The following is a 19,566-nucleotide window of genomic DNA, read 5'->3' as shown; positions in this document are numbered from 1 at the left end:
GTGAGTAGGAATAATTCAGTACAAAACACCAACCCCTCCCATATTGCTAAGAGAACCTAGAAATGTGGCGTATAAGGGATGAGGCTGCTTCTCTAAACAGGGATCCTGTCTTGTGTCATGTCTACACTACCGTACTGTACAGCTGAGTTCTACATTGCAACAAGAGCGAGTATTTGTCTGCTAAGTAGAACTGCTTGCACCCAGCTCCCTTAGCTACACTTACTTCATTTTACACTCTGAACTTTTCCATTTATTTAGAAACACTTCAAGGTCACTTTTCCTTTGACTGTTCAATCAGGACTCCAGGAAACTTAGAATCATCCCAGAAAAGTTACGGGTGTGTTAATTTACAATCCAAGGATTAGCCAGGTGGTGGCAGTGCACATCTTTAATCCCAGCACGTGGGAGGGCCGAAGCAGGCAATCTCTGTGAGTTTGAGGCCAGTCTGATCTACAAAGTGAGTTCCAGGACAGCCAGAGCTGTTACACCGAGAAACCCTGTCTCAAAAAAACAACCAACTAACCAACCAACAAAACAACCAACCAACAGATAAATAAAACAAAAACCAATCCAAGGATTAAAGTATAGCCATTAACCTCACAATTCCAACCTGCAGGCTTCTCCTCAAACTACTATTAGCAACTGACGGTGAGTGAGGAAGTAAATAAGCCTGGGTGAAGAGCATTCCATACAGCCAGGGGATGTTTGCAAGAAAAGTAGTATATCATTAACAGCTAAGGAAAAGGAGGTTCGGCAAGGCTAATTACCTTGCTCCAGGATGCAGAGCAATAGGGCAGTTAGTAGGTAGGGAAGATACTAAATCCTGAACCAGCAATATAAGAAAAGCAGAGTTTTAGAGTGCAGTCACCCATGAGGACAAGGGCAACAGGGTCAGACCTCCAGCCATGACCGCAGTGACAGCAGAACAGCCTTGGGGCCCTGCCTGCCAGCAAGCAGTACAGCAAGCAGGGTTCCTGTATGCTCTGTTACATTCTGAGGAGAATGTGGGTCAACCTACTGAACACATCTGGACTTGTTCTTCTATTTACTTACTCAAGAAACAGAAAGAATGAGATTTTTTTTTTTTAAAAGAAGAGAATGAAATTTTCTAAACCTAAAGGAGCAGAGGAGATGGCAGTGAAGGATCTGATGTGAACAGTGACCGCATTTGAAACAGCAGTGTGTGCCAGAGGAGGCAGGAGAGCCGGAGAGCAGGGCACCTCTACAGGAGAAATGTGAGTGCTTACCAGCATTAAGAGCAGTGGGGTAATTCCTCCACCTGGACTTGGTCTCTGTGGCCACCCCTGAGATACTTCAGGCTGCATGTGTGTTTTGAACACATATAAGTAAAATGATATCAGAAGAAGAAAGTAGAATGCTTATTACCCAAAGCATGGCTCAGAGAACCTCTTCCAACAGGAACACAAAGGAGCCCAAAGCCTAATGAGTAGGACAAATGACTTGGGGGCAGGGAGTCAAAGGCAGAACAAGTTCTAAAAGAAACAATTTTCTGGTAGGAATGACTGAATAGACTTTTAGTTATACAATACAATAGGGGAAAGCTATGGAAGTAGTGAGGTTTGAAAGACAAAATTTTGATTGCTTGTATGGGTTGTTACACACATAAATTTTATGATTTTCCACCGTAAATAACTCGATCGATGTTTACCTTTCATGAAGGTTATTTTTACATGGCTATTTTTGCATAGACACTTATGGAGCTCCAGCTCTAGCCAAGAGCACAGACTCTTCGTTCTCAAGTAGTTTCCACTCTGGCATGAAAATCAGACAGTAAATGAAGAATGTAGACAATAGTGTCAAGTGAGGCTAAGTACACTGGGAAGGAAAGCTGACTGAGAGAGGGCGGTGGAAGGCAGGATCCCAAATGCAGGGAGCACAGAGGCACACTCCTCTGCAGAGTGCAACTCGAGGATACCTAGCTGAAGGGACACACCAGGCAAGGTGCTCCTAGAGGGAGTCTTCTGCAGAGAACGCCATCCTGCTTTGATCACACAGAGGCGCCATCTTGGGAGTCTGTTGCTAACACTGCTTTAGGCTTGGGAGTCTGTTGCTAATGCTGCTTCAGGTTTATATGTCTGACTGAGGACATTTTTAAAAGGGTAGAGGCCAGAAATTCAATTAGGAAGAGCAAGGTAGAAAAATGGGGTAGGCAACCATTAAGAAAACACCAGGTAAGCAACCACCCTTCTCTACACAGCTCCACAACGGATGCTCTGACAAGTGTTGGGGCATGATGGCACACTGATGATAGATGGGCTTGGGCTTCCTTCTGCTTGACTGGAACCTAGGCTCCCAACAGGCCAGCTATCTGTTTTCTTCCTAGCCTTTCAAGTTTCTGTTTTCTCATCTGTGAATTGAACAAGATGATCCCTGTACACAGGGTTTTCAGGATATCATGAAAGGTTTCAGTCAACATGCAGAGTGCTGTGTCAGGTTCTCAACAGAAAGGCCACAAATGTTATGTGTATGACATGTTATGACAACTGTAAATGCGTCACATGAGATACAGAATATTATGTACACAATTACGAAAAGAAAAGCATTACTTCAAGTCAGGGCTTTACACTAGCTGGTCAGGGTGGGCTGGGGAGGTGGCTCAGTGGTTAAGAGAAGATAATGACCTAGCAGAGGACCTGAATGTGGCTCCCAGCATCCAGGTCAGATGGCTCACAACCCCCTGTAATTCTAGATCTCTGGGAACTGACACATCTGTCTTCTGAGGGCACCTGCAACAAATATGTACATACATGGCCCTCAGAGTACACATAATTAAAAATAATAAAAATAAATTTAAAAAAAATCTGTTGAGTGGATGAGGCAGGTCATAGCAGCAATCTTAACACTTGGAAGGCTGAGGCAGAAGGACCATGGAGTCACCTTAGGCTAAATGAGATTTTGTTGCAAACAAACAACAGTCATTTCTGATCATTTTGTTTAGAAAAGAGCTTCTTATTATACTCCTGACATTCTGGGAGCTTCATTGGCCGGAATAAGCTGTCAGGCTACTAAGGCCCCAAGTCTATGTGAATGTGAATATAATGCCAGCACCTACTGTTGAGTTACTAGTAAAGGAAGGACACGCAGCTACGCAGTCCTCGCTATCTTTTGAAACCCAGGGCAAGCTTTCCTGCTTCCAAATCATGAAAAGATCTTTTGTCCCAGATATGTAAAGTTTATTTAACAAAGTGCTTTCCTAGAAGCAGATGAGAGATCTTTCCTGTCCCTCAGATCCTCAGCAGCTGTCTCGGTTCAAATCACAAAGGTGCTCTTAGGAATGAAGAACGACAACCGTGCTTTCCTGGCGAGGCAGCGAGTGACAGAGGGAAATGAATGGCTCAGGGAAGGGGCCCAGTACAAAGAAGACAGTGACACTCCTGCAGCACTCCATCATGGATGCCACTAACAGGATGCAGGCATCACCCGGAGACCACAGGCGTCTAGGTTCAAAGCCTGGTGGTGGCAAGGTCCTGGGCGCACTGTGGGCTTATTCATCATCCTGACATCTGGAACGAAAGGGGGTCAGCTGGACCATAAAAATCTGATGTTGCTGCCAATTCCACTCATGTTCAGGCTGTTAACATGTTCCTGATCACAGTGGCTTTCTTTATGGGGTTGGTGGAACAGACCATGGGAATTTATGGCTAGGAAAAAGGAAGGTGCAACAAGAAACTCTGTGAACAGAGATGTGATCAACTAACCTTCCAGGATGCAGAAGGCTGCACAGGCCTCAGGACAATAATGCCAGCCACTAACAGAGTCAAATGCACACCAGACACTCAGACTCAGGCTGTCACTATCCTTGGTTTCTTACTGTCTCCTGGGAATCTCTGAGGCCATGTGGGTGTCACCTCAATTTTATAGTTGAAGAGGTCAAGACTCTGAGTTGGCGGCTTAGCACTAGGTGGTCAGTAGGAAGTCAGACACTGAATTCAAATAGCTTCCAAATCTCCTCTTCCTTTGTGGGTAATTTGAGGGTGCAGACAAAAAGAAAAGAATTGAAGAACTAGGTAAAGAGAAAGAGAAAACGTAGAGATGAATAACTGTTTGGCCTTTGTAATAAGAAACGGATGACCTTAAAGATTAATTTATTACAGAAATACTGTAATCTAGAATGAACCCCCTGTTTTTACACAAGATGTTATGTCCCTGCGCCAGTGGCCAGTGTGCACCAGTGTGGCAAGACACCAATTAGTTCCATTAGGAAATGCCTGGGTTACTTCCTTTACCTCTAGTCTGAAGACATCATCCCATAAGCAAAACAGTAAGTTTCTGATTCTTAATAAATGGAAATTTCCTTTCAGAAAGAGAATAATCACAAAGTAGATATAAGGAAGAATTAAATATGCACCCAGTTGGTAAAGGGAAAATAAAGAATAAGATCTCACAGAAAGACACTGACATCCAGTCATGGTGTCCAGGTTTCCAAGCTCTCGCCCCTCAGCAAGATTTTGACTTCATTACAGAACTGTAAACATATGGAGCTCACACTTGCTCTATGGTTTTGTTCATGAGTCACAACAAGTGCTGCACAATTACAAACATATTGGTGCCCAGGTATGGTGATATTTTATTTGTATTAAAATGTTATTTGTATGTTAATAAATAAAGTTGCCCGGGGGTCAGAGCTATTAGCAAGCCATAGGAAAGCCAGGCGGTGGTGGAGTATGCTTGTAATACCAGCATTTGGTAGGCAGAGCTAGGTAAGTCTCTGTGTGTTCAGGGATACAGCCAGTATTGGATATACACACCTTTAATCTCAATACCAACCATAGAAGACCTGGAAGTCTATACAGACAGGCCGTGACGAGGCGGTCATGTGGTTGGGTTTATAACCAATGAGAAGGCAGAACAGAAAGTCTATATAAAGACTTTAACACAGGAAGTAGCTCTCTTTTGGAGAGGTAGGACCACTGCAGGAGGAAGGGTAAGGTTTTAGCTCTTAGCTCTGACCTCTTGGCTTTATTCTTTGCATTGGATCTGTGTTTCTTATTTAATAAGATGGTTGGTTACATCTACACCCAGATCTAGGGAATGAACCTCACTGACATGATTCTGAGGTTGTTCAGGCCAAATCATATGATGCGTTCCATCAAGAATACGGGGCACACTTCCTCCTGTTTTGATATTTGTCTGTTAGACTACACGCTTCTTTTAGAGAAGGCATTTATGGAACTGATTAATACCATCCCCACAGCAATGGTACCACAGGAACAACAAGACTGGCCAGGTCACAAGATGCTTGGGAGCAAGTGTGAGCTTGTTGCAGATCCTCAGACTGTAGAACTAAATGGTGGGACTCTTTTTTTGTTTGTTTGTTTTTTCGAGACAAGGCTTCTCTGTGTAGTTTTGTACCTTTCCTGAATCTCACTCTGTAGCCCTGGCTGGCCTCAAACTCACAGAGCTCTGCCTGCCTCTACCTCCCGAGTGCTGGGATTAAAGGCGTGTGCCACCACCACCCGACAATGGTGGGACTCTTGTCTGGGAGTTTCTCAGGTACTTTGTGATGCAGAGATGGGTGTCACAGGGCACTGGTATACCTAGGTGACAAGCTAGAGAACACACAGTTTTCTACTGGAAAGCAAAAGAGGTATTTCCAGATGTTTACAGTTCTATAATGATGTCAAAATCTTGGTAAGGGGCATCAGTTTTTAATTAAACAAACCAGAAACGTCTAGTCTTGCTCATCTCTGTACATTCTCCTTAAGTGTTTTACTTTGTATTTAGAATTAGTTCACTGATAAATGATCAAGGAGATACTGAGAGATAGACTTGTATACATACAACTTTATTGATGTGTATGGGTATTTTGCCTGGATGTATGTCTGTGTACCATATGTGTGTAATGCCCACAGATGCCAGAAGAGGGCATTGGATCTCCTGGGATTGGAGTGACATGGTTGTGAGCTGCTATGTGGATGCTGGGAACCAAACCCAGGTCCTCTGGAAGAATAACCAATTTTTTAAATTTCTGAACCATTTTTCCAACCCCAGACTTGTGAATATTTTTAAATCCAGTCATTGGGGAATGACTGGGACATCTTTAAAATGTAACTAAAGTATGCACTAAAAAGAAGTTGGGAAATCAGACACAAAAATCTTATAATAACATTAACCATTAACAGGAGATTACTAGATTATAAATTAATTTCACACAAGAGGCAAATGCTCTGAACCCGAGGTATTTGGAACTATAGAGTTTTTCTCCAGATTTTGGAATGCCTGAACAGAATGAAATATCTTGGGAATTAGAATTCATTTATACTTCAAGTACACATGTTGTAATACAGCCTGTTTACAACTTTACATATTTTAAGTGATTTTTATGCTTTAAATCGTCTCCAAATATAGAGTCTTAACAGTACTACATAGCTGTTGGATTTAATGTTTTGGATTTGGGGGTTGCCACAGTTAACTTGCAGTGGCTCCCCTACCACTACAGAAAAATGAGATGCCCCTCCACAGTGTGACCTGTCCCTGCGTGGCTCCTCAAACATCAGGTGAAGCAGCTCAGCTGGGCATTTGAAAGATGAATCCTGAGACACTGTAGAAAACCACAGTCAGGAGAAGAGGAATGGTATTTGACATTTAAAATTAGCAGCACTGTGGCAGGCGTTCTAGGGGTCAGCTTCCCCAGACACTGAGAATGGTTAGCACTAGGTTGCATCTTTTATTGGCTTGTGTCTCCCCCAATTATTTCAGCAATGGCGCCATGAGCCACAAACTGTTAAACCTTCACATTATAAGGAAGGACTTTGATCTAGAAAATGACTCAAGTAACACAAACTCAGGTAGGCCAAACTAGTAACCTGAATTCTGAATTCTTGGTTTTTTTTTTTCTTTCTGGAGCTGAGGACCGAATCCAGGGCCTTGCGCTTGCTAGGCAAGTGCTCTGCCACTGAGCTAAATCCCCAACCCCGAATTCTGAATTCTTTAGCTGTTTGGCAAGACAGCAGGATAGGGTGGTGAACAGGGGACACCCCTACACTTCCATACTTCCCTATTCAGTAGACTACAGTAGACTTAGAAAAGCAGCTCGTTCAGGACTATTACACATTGGATAAATACAGCCCCTGGGTATCTGCAAAGGATTGGTTTCAGGAATCCTAAAATCTGAGAATGTTTAAGTCCTGTATTTAAAATACAATAGCATAGTATTTGCATATTGATCTCTGCAAATTCTTCCTTAGACACTACTCAATCTCTAGATTGCTTTAATATACTAAATAACACAAGTGCTACATACACAGTTGTAATCTTGCATTGTCTAGTGAATAAAGACTACTAAAATATCTTCAAGGTAATTTCAATGTCGTGTGGTTGGTTAGTTAGTCTGTAGATGTACAGCCCAAGGATACAGACAAGGAAACGTACATTTTAAGTGTGATTATGAGTTTTCCTAAGTACTTTTTTGTACATAATGAATTAGCCATATGAGACACCAGAATCAAAAGTCCATGATAGGGGCACTAAGATAAGAATCACATATTGATTCTTGTTTTTATTCTGCCACTATCAAGGTATATGTAGACCAATCATTTGTTTTTAATAAAACTGAAGAAGCTTAATCATGATCAATGTTAAATTAATGCTCAAATATCATGATCCAGACAAACATTTTCAAGGAATTAGTAACAGACTGCTAATGTCCACAGCAACTTATTTTGTACCATCAGTTAATCTGAATTGCTGTTTCCACATGCTACTTCTACACATTTATGGATCTCTCTTTATCTTTGAATGTGAACACTGAAGAAATGGATGGTAATAGACATGCAAAAGTGACATACTATTTTCTTATCATAGGATTCTCCACTGCTGTAGGTTGTGGCCAGTGTCGATGAACACTCTTCCAAGTACCACGGCTTCTTCCCACTTTCAGCTGTACTGCTGATGGAGATGGTATAGATGCTGTTGGTGTAGCCATCACAAGAGCAGTGGTCTTTGCTCCTTCCACCATTGCCAGATGCCCAGACAAACACAGAGCCGAGGCCTCTCCGACCCTGTTGACAGACAGAGCAAGTTAGAGACATGAGAAGACAGGACCCCAGGTTATAAATTAAGAGATGATCAGAACCATTAGAACAAAGTATTTGCAGGATGAAAGTGATGCTGTTTGAAAAATATGTTGGGTTTAAGATGCCTTGGGGAGGAAAGGTAAGGAGAGTTGCCTTAAGAAAGTAATATGGGCACAGAAGTATCAAGAACACCAATGTTATACTAAGAATGATCGATATTTACAAACTGAGCATAATTAAAACTGCTTTACAGACTCAGGCTGAACCTTTTCAACAAACATGTGAGACCAACACAATTTTCCCTATGATGCAAATGAGAAACTGAGGTAGTAAGGTTTAGTGATGTTCTACAGTGATAAAAGATACATCAGGGAATGAAAATTTGAATACAGACCCCAAAGCTGAAATGTTAAATTATGTTAATTATATCAAATGTTAAATGTTTATAATTTAAAGAATTATAGTGATATAATAAATATTGTTTTAAATCTTCACAACTACTGTAAAGGGAGGCTGTTGTATAATGTCATTTGACACCTGAGAATCACAAAGTATAAAGAAGTCTATGCCAATTCCCATTGTCTGTAAGAGCAGTAATGTTATGTCATACTTATAATCAGATCAACTCGCTATGACTCAAAATGCTAAGAACTGAGTCACACTTTCCATCAAAACTGGTAGCTTAAAAGAGCTGCAGGAGTACCTTGAAGTCCTAAATAAGGTAATGAGTAGCAGCTAAGGTGAGCGTTGATGAATGAAGTAAAGTGTATCTTTGCCTCTTTGGCAGCTAATTTCCTAAGAATTAAAAAAAAATCAATTTCAAGCCACACTGAAGGATATCTACAGCAAACCCATCCTCTTCCACTTAGCATAGGCAAATAAAGCCACACAGTTGAGCCTCTTTTCAAGGCCATAAGGTGGAAGGAGAAATAGCTGAGACAGTGAGAGTCTGACTCTAAAATGGACCTGACTGGATCATATTTTGAGCACTTGTTTCCCAGCTGATAGCTCTATTTGGGGAGGCTGTGGAAACTGCAGGAGGTGGGGTCTGGCTGGTTCAAACGGGGCACACAAGGCGGGTCTCTGCATGCTAGCACAAGGACCTGGGCTGACAGGAAGAGAGGAGCCCTGGCCCTCGCCTCATGGTGGACAAAGCCACTCCACCACACTTTCCCCATAGAACGGGCTAAAACTTTCTGAAACTCGGAGTCAAAACAAGGCTTTCTGGTGTTAGGTTGTTTCTGTCAATATTTTGGTCACTGCTGTGTGAAAGCAGCTCATTTAAAAAGCCAAATATAGTGATAACAAAGGATCCAGACTATCTGTAATGCACTTTTCTTGACCTTGAATCCTTAGGGAACAGGATATTTATAGCCTGACTAGACCAAGCTTGATACGTATTTCTTTTTGTTCTCTGAACTATGAAAGATCAATGTTGTCTACACAGAAAGACCCGTCCTTCCCCGCAGAAAACAAGAATGAGAGTTACTGCCAGAGCGCGACCCAGTTGCTATCACTAATGGATAGCTGGGTCTGCTCGACCACCCCTGACTTCCCATCACAACACTTAGAAAACCTAGAATGTAGAAATAATAAAAACCTAGAAGAATGTAGAAATAATCACACCACCATGAACTAAGTCTCGGTCCATGCTCTGTCCAGCATTCACAGGAAGTTATGTCTCACCTTAGTGTGAACAGTTAGACTCACGTCTAGACCTCAGAGAAAGAAGATGGCCAGAAGAATGAGGAATGTTCCAGTTATCATCAGCATAGTCCCTCCTTCAGAGACTGAGAGGGATTACTCTAGGCCAAAAACATGGGCATACTGCAACTTACCTGGACAGGTCAACAGAATGCATGGGGAGGCAGAAGACCTACCTGATGTGATCAACACCATAACAGATGACAGAATGAATACCACAGAGCCATGAAAGAGCAAAGCAATGCAATAGCGTTTATTTATCTAAATTTATGACTGTGTACCTAGGTACATTTTATTAAAATAGTTGAAAATAATTTAAATATTTAGTAAGAAAATGTTCAGGAAGTACTTTTGTGTTTATAAGTTGTTATAAATACACCGTGCACATAGATATAGGGTATCTTAGCTAAGAAAACAAAAGTGCGTATCTCCAGAAGTCAGATGCTTGAGGCTATCACACAAGAACAGTGTAGCAGAAGTCATTCTGTTTGGCAGGATTAGGAGTTTATTTTCTTCTTTAAACCATGTTTCCATGACCATGTATTAGCGTTATCAACAAATGAGCACAACAATTCCATTGTTAAGAGGGAGAATGCAGCTCGAATTACTTATTTTTATTTACGTGTGTGTGTGTGTGTGTGTGTGTGTGTGTGGTGTGTGTCTGTGTGTCTGTGTGTCTGTGTGAGTGTATAGCACACGTGTAGAGGTGTCCACAGAGGCCAAAGGAGGGTGTTGGATCTCTTAGAGCTGAAGCTGGAAGTGGTTGTGAGCTGCTCCACATGGCTTTTGGGATCTGAACTCAGGTCTGCTGGAGGAGCAGGAAGTGTTTTTAACTACTGAGCCATCTCTCTAGTTCCTCTAATTCTTTTGTTGTTGTTTTGTTTTGTTTGTTTGCTTACTTTGAGACAGGGTCTCAGTATATAGCCTGATATTGGTCACAATATCATGAACTTTCTGCCTCATCTCCTGAGTACTATGATTGTGGGTATGTATGTGTATGGTTGAAAGAAGTATATTTTTTTTCTCCAATGCTGGGGATGCAGTCCAAGGTTTTATGAACGGGAGGCATGCTCTCTATCACTGAGATACCTTCCCTGACCTTTGTGTCAACTCTTAAGGGATAATTTTTGCATTATGATCAACAAGTGTCATAGTCATAGATAATCTACTATATACTCAAAACAATAGAGGCCAACATGTTAGCAAAGTTTTAATTAGGAAGCACTACAGATGATACAGTGCACAATACAAGCCTATTCATCACCATTTTACAGATTAACAGAGTGCATCTCAGAAGCCCTCACTAATCGCCAGATACAGGACAGGAGCCAGAACCTTTTCTAGTTGCCTCCTGAGCAAACGGGACTGGACTGAGATTCTTTCTGCTTTTAGGGAAGCCTCTTGTGTTTCCACTGAAGCCTGGAATTGGGATCTAAGAGCAGTCTAGCTCCTGTTCTTTGCAGATCCAGGGCAAATGTAGGACTGACAAGCAAAGGATGCATATGTTATCCTGAGCAGCACTAGCAGGGAGGACATAGGTTTTAGACCCCAAATTCTTCAGGAAACCTCAACCTAATGTGGCTCCCTCAGAAGTATGAACACTAGACATTCTATTATTGCAAGATCCACAAATGACATCACTATAGAGCAGTGGTTCTCAACCTTCCTAATGCTGTGACCCTTTAATACAGTTCCTCATGTTGTGGTGATCCCCAACCATAAAATTATTTTCATTGCCACTTCATAACTATAAGTTTACCACTGTTATGAATTATAATGTAAATATCTGTGTTTTCCAATGGTCTTAGGTGACTCCTGTGAAAGGGTCATTCAACCCTCAAAGGGATTGTGACCCACAGGTTGAGAGCCACTGCTAGAGTGGCATTATGCCACCACTTAAGGTGTCCTTCAGGAATTTATGGGGATGAAAGGACCATTATGGCTGCTTTCCTAAAAATGTCCCTTCCAGAGGTGACATCCTTGTATCCAACAGATAATTGGTGGGAATTCTTTTATAAACAAGCATAGATAAATAAATGGACAGGTTGGGTAGCATTCATTTTTAGTCCCAACCCTAGGGAGGCAGAGGTAGGCAGATATCTGTGAGTGCAAAGCCAGCCTGGGCTACATAGTGAGTTCTAGACCATTCAGGGCTACATAGAAAGACCCTATGTCACAAATAAACAAAAGATAACAAGCACAGTAAGCTGAAAGGACAGCACATGTTCACCAGCTGTCTGAGGTCTAGGCATGAGGAAAGAGGAGTCACAGGGACTGAACATGGAGGGATACTAGGATTTGGGAGGGTCTCCTAAACCAAGGCTGCCCCTGCAGACCCCTCCTCCTAGTCTCAACCCATTTCCTGCCAGGCTACACTATAGGCTAAAACTTGCCAGAAACCAATGGACATTGAGGTCCATAGACAGAAGCCACAAAGATTAGTGTTTCAGAGCTCATGTTTTGGGGGTGTGTCTGGTCGGGGGAGACCCCGAGTGCTAGAGGCCAATGTAGTCCTTTTTATATCATAGGTACTAAGTTGTAATGCCCCCCACCCAAAAAAATTGTCATTACCGGTCCATGAGGTCATCAGTGTGAAGTCTAAACAGACAGAACGAGGGCTCTCATAAAGAGAGAAAGAGGTAGCAGCAAGATCTTTCAGAATGTGATCACAGAGGAAAGGTCATGTGACAAGCTGACTATCTCCAAGCTGAGACCAGTACTCATCTGATTTCCTAGGTCTGGGGTTCCAGCCTTCCAGCATCTAGGACTAAGTGGCAGAAAATTAAATTCTACTGCTTGAGCCAACCAGCCAGCGCTGTTTTGTTAAGGCAGCCAGAGCTGAAGAATACAAGCAGAGAGGAGAAGGCAGAGTGGCCCATTCTCATGAGAGCCAGAGGATACAGGATGCCTTTCTCATTCTCTCCACAGGGCAACTAACTGATCTGTATGCCTGTGTGGAGGGTTTATGATCAAAGTCACAGAAATAAACACCAAATTTGTGGGCTGAAAATGCCATAACCATGTCTGCCAAACATCTCTGGGGTTAATCTAAAACAATTAGCAATTCACAGATGTGTTTACTGCAGAGACACAGGGGGTTGCATTAGTGTGAAATGTCCCCAAACCAAAACACAAGTGCTAAAAAGCAACATAAGTCTGGCTGGTTTTCTAAAAACTTCAGAGTAATTTAAGAAGGAAACATTAGTGCAGGGTGGAGGGAGAAGGAAAAGTGGACAGAGGATTAAAACATGTTTTGAGACATATTTTTTCCTGTTGGGTAAATTGTAATGTCATTTTTTTTTTTTTTAGCTTGGTTAAGTATTATGATTGCAATTCAGTTATTTAAATATGGGAAACAAAACAAGCCTGCAGTTGAACTCAATGCCAAGTTAAAAAGCCAGGAAACTTAAGGCAAAATACATTGTGAAATCCATGCCGGCCCCATTCAGCTAAATGCTAAGCAGTCTTTTTCATTGTGTGTCTAAATGAGCCTGTGTGTTTTTTACATATTCTCTGAAAAGTCAATTTATATAACCCCATAAGCACTACAGGATAGGAAAGAGTTGGCTTTTCTTGTGGCCACCTATACTGGATTACTAATTAAATCTACTCCTAGAGGGTAGGGGTTGAGAAGTTTCTAGTGCTGTGATGAAACTAAACTTTTCTTTAAAATGAGTTTTTTTGTTTATTTATTGCCAATGAAATTAGGCTTTATTTGGCATTTTAGTAGAACATTCTTCTCCACTATTGCTTGGCAGTTTTCTTGAAGAGCAATGAATAAATATTAGAGGCTTCTTATAATAAAAAAAAAAAGGAATACAATAGCATGTATGGCTTCTGGTGTTTGTAAACTGAGAACAAAATACTGAGTGCCAGCAAGGTGGATAATGTCATGTGTAGGTTCTATGGATTAGGAAGCCAGGAACATCAAGTGATGTGTCCTGTGTCATTTAACCAGAACATGTGAGAAACATGAGACCCTATCACGTCTGATCAGAACCGTGTATCTGTATATGGAGACATGAATGGGCACATTGAAACTACATGAGAATCAGGAACTTCTATTTGTCTGTGAGCAATTGAGTGCCTGCTTTACCAAAGCCTTGTCTGGGCCTCTCTTTACCATCTGTGCAGCTCCCTCCCCTCGGTGAGCCAAGAACACAGTGCTCTCTGTAAGCTTTTGTTTATCCCAAGGTTATGGGAGTCTTGGGTCTTTGTGTCCAGCAATACAGAGTTCCAGGGTTAAGTGGCAGGGGCTGGGGAGGGACACGGGCACCTACAATGAATGATTTGCTGGCTGAGAGAAGAAGCAACAGCTACTTCTTTTTAAAGCTGAAAGACTTTCAGACTAGCAGTTCCAAAATGCTTCCTGTTCAGGGCAGGGTTTCTTGAATAAAATGGCTCTGGTCTAGAAATACAGGTAAAGGCAAACCAATAAACAAAACAATACATCAAAAGCCAAAATGAAAATTTTTAATGAGTATTCAGAATTTCAAAATATATTGTGTATTTAAGCAATTTTAATAACTTTTGAGATCATTATTATCCAACAATGAATGACTACCGTGAACCAGAAAAGTTATCAGAAAAGAAACACAGGCAGCAAATGCTCAGCAGGAGTAGATGGCCGCCCTGCCCAGTGCCTTGGTGACTAACTGGTCTAACTTGGGGACTTCACTATGAGAAGGTCTCTGGGAGTAACGTCACCATCCACAGGCAGGAAGGCATGTTTCAGGTGAGAATTTATTAAAGCCTGAGATTTAGTCTTCCTTCAGTTCACTGAGCGGAGAGTAGCAACTTTAATTATATGAAACTGAAATAAATGAGAAATAAAGTTCTCCCCCACAAACCCAGGGACTCATGAGATGTTTATAAAGAAGATATTTGGCCCTATGGGTTAGAAGTCTGTGGGTCGCTTGCTGCTTTTCAAGAACAGTGCCACACAAAGGTGCTCAACTTTCACGCCACAGCATCACCTCCCAGGAAATGGTCATGTAAAGATTCCCTTTTTATAATATCTGCCACTGTTGGCACATCCTACTTAAAAGATCTCAGTTGATGTTGCTTCTACTTTCAGAATAAGTACGGTAAATGAGAGAGCTACTTCATGTATTTTAAAGTAAATTTTGATTCATTAGAGTTTACTAATTTGGTGATTTAATGGCAGCAAAAGTTCCAAGTCAAAATCTCAAGGTTAAAAATGCTGATTACTGACAAAGAACAGCCCCCCCTAAGTTGACTTTCAACAACTCATCAATCAACAAACAGGCATCCCTCAGTCATACCTCCTGACGCACACTGTCTTGTCAGCCTAAGTATCTGTCTCATGCATCTCCTAACAGGGCTGCCTGCACAGTCCCAGTTGAACCCGACTCAGCAAAGGCATCTATGGAGTGGTCTTATTCATTCCCACCCCACACCATTAAAGGATGCTGAATAGGAACAACTGGAATGCAAATACAATGATTTTCCACTTCCCTTGTGGAAAGAAACACACTGAATGAGCAAGAAGGAAGGTGTCTGTGAGCTGGCACCACTTACTGGTCCTCAGCTCTGTCCCCCTGCCAGGCACATGCGCTAGCACTTCACTCCGCCTTCACCCTGCCCATCGCAACCACCCTCTTTCTCAGCTCTGAACTGGCTTCTCTGTGTGCCGGCTTTCTGTGCATACAGTAGACTACTAAGCCAAGTATTTAAAGTCATTTTTTATGTTCTTTGACTTTTTAATAAAACACTGAAAAATTAGATGCAGTTATTAGCAACCATATTAATTTTATACAACCATACACAAATAAAAATGAATTTTATATGCTCACTGAGCATACCCAATGCAGTCAGCTTAGTTTTTAAAGGCATAGAGAGCCTAATAAAGACTATGGAGTCAGCTGCTGGTCATTGCAACAAGCCTTTCTAATAAAAATGACTTTTTATTTTTATTGTTTTATGTTTAAATATATTTTAAGTTGAATAGCAGCTATTTAAATGCTCGGTGTAACTGACACTTAATGCTTTTTCACAATGTTGTCCAAGTTCTAGGCCATGAAATTCAGGGAAATAGAATGGATTTGAGCTCTACTATTACAAGTGACACTTGGAGATATTGAGCTACCTGGTCAAAGGCCAGTGTAAAAGACAGCAAACAGCCCTAGAAATATGGGGCTCCCCACTCTCCCAGAAAATGCTTCTTTTGTGTTCAGTGTATGAATAGAAACTGTTTAAAAGGAATCGATTACCTATCATATCCGATAAAATATAAATGCATTAGATCTTAGTAGAATTAGCCAATCGTGGTGGTGTAAACCTGTAATTCCAGCACTCAGGAGGCTGAGGTAGAAGAAACCATGACATAGACGCTAGCTTGGGCGACATAGTGAGTTTGAGGTCAGCCTGGGATACTTATAGAGAACTTGTCTCAACAACAACAACCTCAAACAAAACAGCAAAAGCATAACAATAATAAAAGCTTAATCAAAGCCTATTTTCAGAGATGGGCTTTCTTTAGATGGGGTCAGTAACACTGGGGCTTACAGATGTATGCCTCATCTGACACATCACAGACATGCACAGGGGTGTGATTCTTGGCCTCTGAAACTGTATTCGGACTTTGGATTTCTTTGACTTTGTATATTTTTATGATGTAACTGAAAGAGAAGAATCAGTATTTCAAGGAGAAATGCTTTGAATTAAATATGCTTTTACACAAAGTATTTTATTTATTTTCAGATATTCTGTCCATCCAAGTACTTTAAATAATAGAATTTTGGAGCTGAATAATGTGCTATGAATAGTACCTAGAGATGAAGACATAACAAAAATAGTCTGGGAGAACACATCCTGGATCATGGCTCACTCAGTGTGATCTCCATTGACACTGGATGTCCCTGAAAATACTTTACAGTGTGTATGTGTGTGTGTGTGTGTGTGTGTGTGTGTGTGTGTGTGTGTATAAAATTTACAGTGTAATATAATACTTTACAGTGTATATATAATAATATATAATATTTAAAATACTGTGGCTTAATAACCATGGATTAAGCTAATTATAAAAATCAAAACCCTCTCTCCTGTTTTATTTCATTTGCCAAATCAAGAATTCCAAAGTATCAGCCCGCTGGCCATCCAGATTTCCTGTTGTCTCAGACTTATCTTCCTCACCAGACTATATTAGCTTCATCAAGAAACAAGTCATCTCAAAAAGCTGAAAAAGGGATTTTTACCGGGAGAAGGTAAATTTGAAAAATCCTATTTCACCTGTTTCAAACCTTGCACAGCATGTGAAAACAAAGCATGATATTCAATTAATGTGTCCTTAGTTTGTTTATGCATCAATTAAAAACAAACTGAAACTTCAGAAAGACTCAGGTGGTAGTTACTTCCAGTCTCCTCTCAGACTGCCACAGTTTAAGCCCTGTGCGAGACTCTGTCCCATGGTGCAAGGACTGCTAACAGTGGTTGGAGGGAAAGGCACATAGGTCGAGTTCATTCTCAATTCCTTATTTCAAGCAGCTAAGACAAAACTGTGTATATCATTCACTCATGGAAGTAATCACAGCCAACAGTTAGCACCAGCTAAGCTATTCTGGGCAATTACTCATCCCAGCATTCCCAAAGGCCACTGTCACACCTGCCAACGCTCTACCTCTTGGATCATTTTAGCAAAGGCAAAGCTGTGCTCTAACTTTCAGCAAAGTCAGGTTCATGGAAGCAAGAGAGGCACTCACAATGTTAATTTTATATTTTTGATTCTGAAGGGCTGGAGAGATTGCTCAGGAATTAACAGTACGTACTGCTCTTGCAGAGGACCTGAGTTCAATTCCGAACATCCATGTCAAGTGGCTCACAATTTCCTGTAACTCCAGCTCCAGGGGCATCCAATACCTCTGTCCTCCTTGGGCACTTACACACACGTGTACATATCCAAATACACACACACACACACACACACACACACACACACACACACAAATATTTAAAAATAAAAACAAATGTTTAAAAAGCACAAATTTGCAACTGTTTTGAAATGTGTCATTGCATTTAAATTTATGCTGAGGGACTGAAATTTGAAAAATTCCCTCCATAGAGAATAAAAACATTTATTACCAACAGGGGTATGAAAAGAATTTACCGTAAATGTTTGAAAAAGTGCTTAGAAAGAAGAGAGATATTCCAGGGATAATAAAAGTTCATACCACTTGAAGTTAGCTCTAGATTATGGAATTCTTGCTGTGAATTATTGCAACTGCCAGCTCAACTCTAAAAAAGCAATAAGGAAGTCACCCTTCTGTATAACCCACTGTGGGGCTTAAATGATGTCACAGTCTTCAACTACATGCAGCAATATCCTTGACCTTACACAGTGTACCTTGTGAGACCTCTGACATTGGGAAAATCAACCCACAGAATTTTCTATCCATAAACACAATTCTCTCTTAAATAAAAGTGAACAATTATATTAGACTCATATTTTTATATATAAGGCTCCATGGTGAATATTCTATGATTCTTAAGAGCGAATCCAATGCCACCCTTCCTTTGAAGAGAATATCAGCTGCCAGGCTGAGCACTTCATCCATCAGATGAGCCATGCTGCTGGGCCTTTATAATGGCTTTAATAAAGAGAACAGGAGTATGGTCCTTTCCAAAGGTAACAGGAGCTTTGGCAACTTAGCAACATGTCTTGTCTCAAACTGACTATGGCCTGTACCCTCCATAAAGTCCTGAACCTCCTACAAAGTTGACAGGAAAGAGAGCCAACACAGTGAGGTCCAGGATGTTGCTCAATATGGTCTGGATGATAGTTCTTTGTTGCTGTGGTCACTTCTGGGACCATGTTTTGGCTGACATGCATAGATGTGCCATATGATACTCAACAGGAGTCAATATTATACAATGGTAGAAAATATAGGTTTTACATAGCGATCTGAGCATAAGCCACAGTTATGCTTCTTAATGGCCAACCACATTGCCTAACTTTGCCAAGACTCGGTTTACACATCCATATAGTGTGCATTCCTATGATGCTACCAGAGCCACAATTATAACAGTGTTTTAAAAAGCCTTAGGTATTACATTAGATTGTATTCATCATATAATGAGGAATGTAGGCATACTATGTGCACTACAAATTCTACTCCACAAGTCATACATACTTCTAAGTGACAGGAACAATCAGTTTAGTTCAATTTATCTTTGTTTACTATAGTGATCTATATTTTTTGCTGACTGTCACATTGTGTTGAAGGAAATGCATCTATGTGTTCTCCTCATTAGCTTTTTTTGGGGGGAAACAAAAAATGGCTGCTTAGAACGGACATTAATTTCACCTCACCCAGTATCTATATGCTTCTGCTGTTCTAGAAGCACAGTAGAATGACTTCTGAGACATTTCCCAGCTCCCCAGTTAGCCCAGCAGTCACTCCAAACAGAACCAAGCAAACCAAAAGAAGAGGACTCCTGTTGACATGTAGCTAATGCAGGACAGAGGTTCCTAACTCAGCACATGATGGTAAATCTCCATGGTCAACTTGACGGTATGTAGAGCCACCACAGGAGCACACTTTTGTATATGTCTACAATGGCATTTCCAGAAAGATTTACCAGAGAAGATTCACTCTGAATACTGGTGGAACCAGCCACTGGACTGGGTCTAAGAGTGAATAAAGGGCAAAAAGCTGAGCACCGACCAGTCAGTCTCTGTTTCTGAAATGTGAATGCAATGCGACCAGCTGAATCAGTCTCCTGAGCCAAGATTGCCCTACCCCCAACAGCAAACCATGAGTCAAAATGACCCCTTCCCCCACCCCCCAGTTTGTTGTTTACAAGTACT

At 41.2% G+C, this 19,566-nt stretch overlaps 1 protein-coding gene across 3 annotated transcripts in view; it reads right to left on the bottom strand.

Annotated features, from left to right (window-relative positions):
- The window catches only part of Pcsk5 (proprotein convertase subtilisin/kexin type 5), a 434,973-nt gene that overhangs the window by 232,626 nt on the left and 182,781 nt on the right, over window positions 1–19,566 (bottom strand). For all 3 annotated transcript variants that reach the window (XM_059259884.1, XM_059259894.1, XM_059259903.1), the window contains exon 8: window positions 7,809–8,021. In XM_059259884.1, the coding sequence (XP_059115867.1) occupies window positions 7,809–8,021 (213 nt within the window). The remainder of the gene's footprint in view (window positions 1–7,808; window positions 8,022–19,566) is intronic.

Source organism: Peromyscus eremicus, chromosome 1, assembly GCF_949786415.1.
Source record: "Peromyscus eremicus chromosome 1, PerEre_H2_v1, whole genome shotgun sequence".
Taxonomy (NCBI): Eukaryota; Metazoa; Chordata; class Mammalia; order Rodentia; family Cricetidae; genus Peromyscus; species Peromyscus eremicus.
This window is presented reverse-complemented; position numbering and strand designations above follow the sequence as displayed.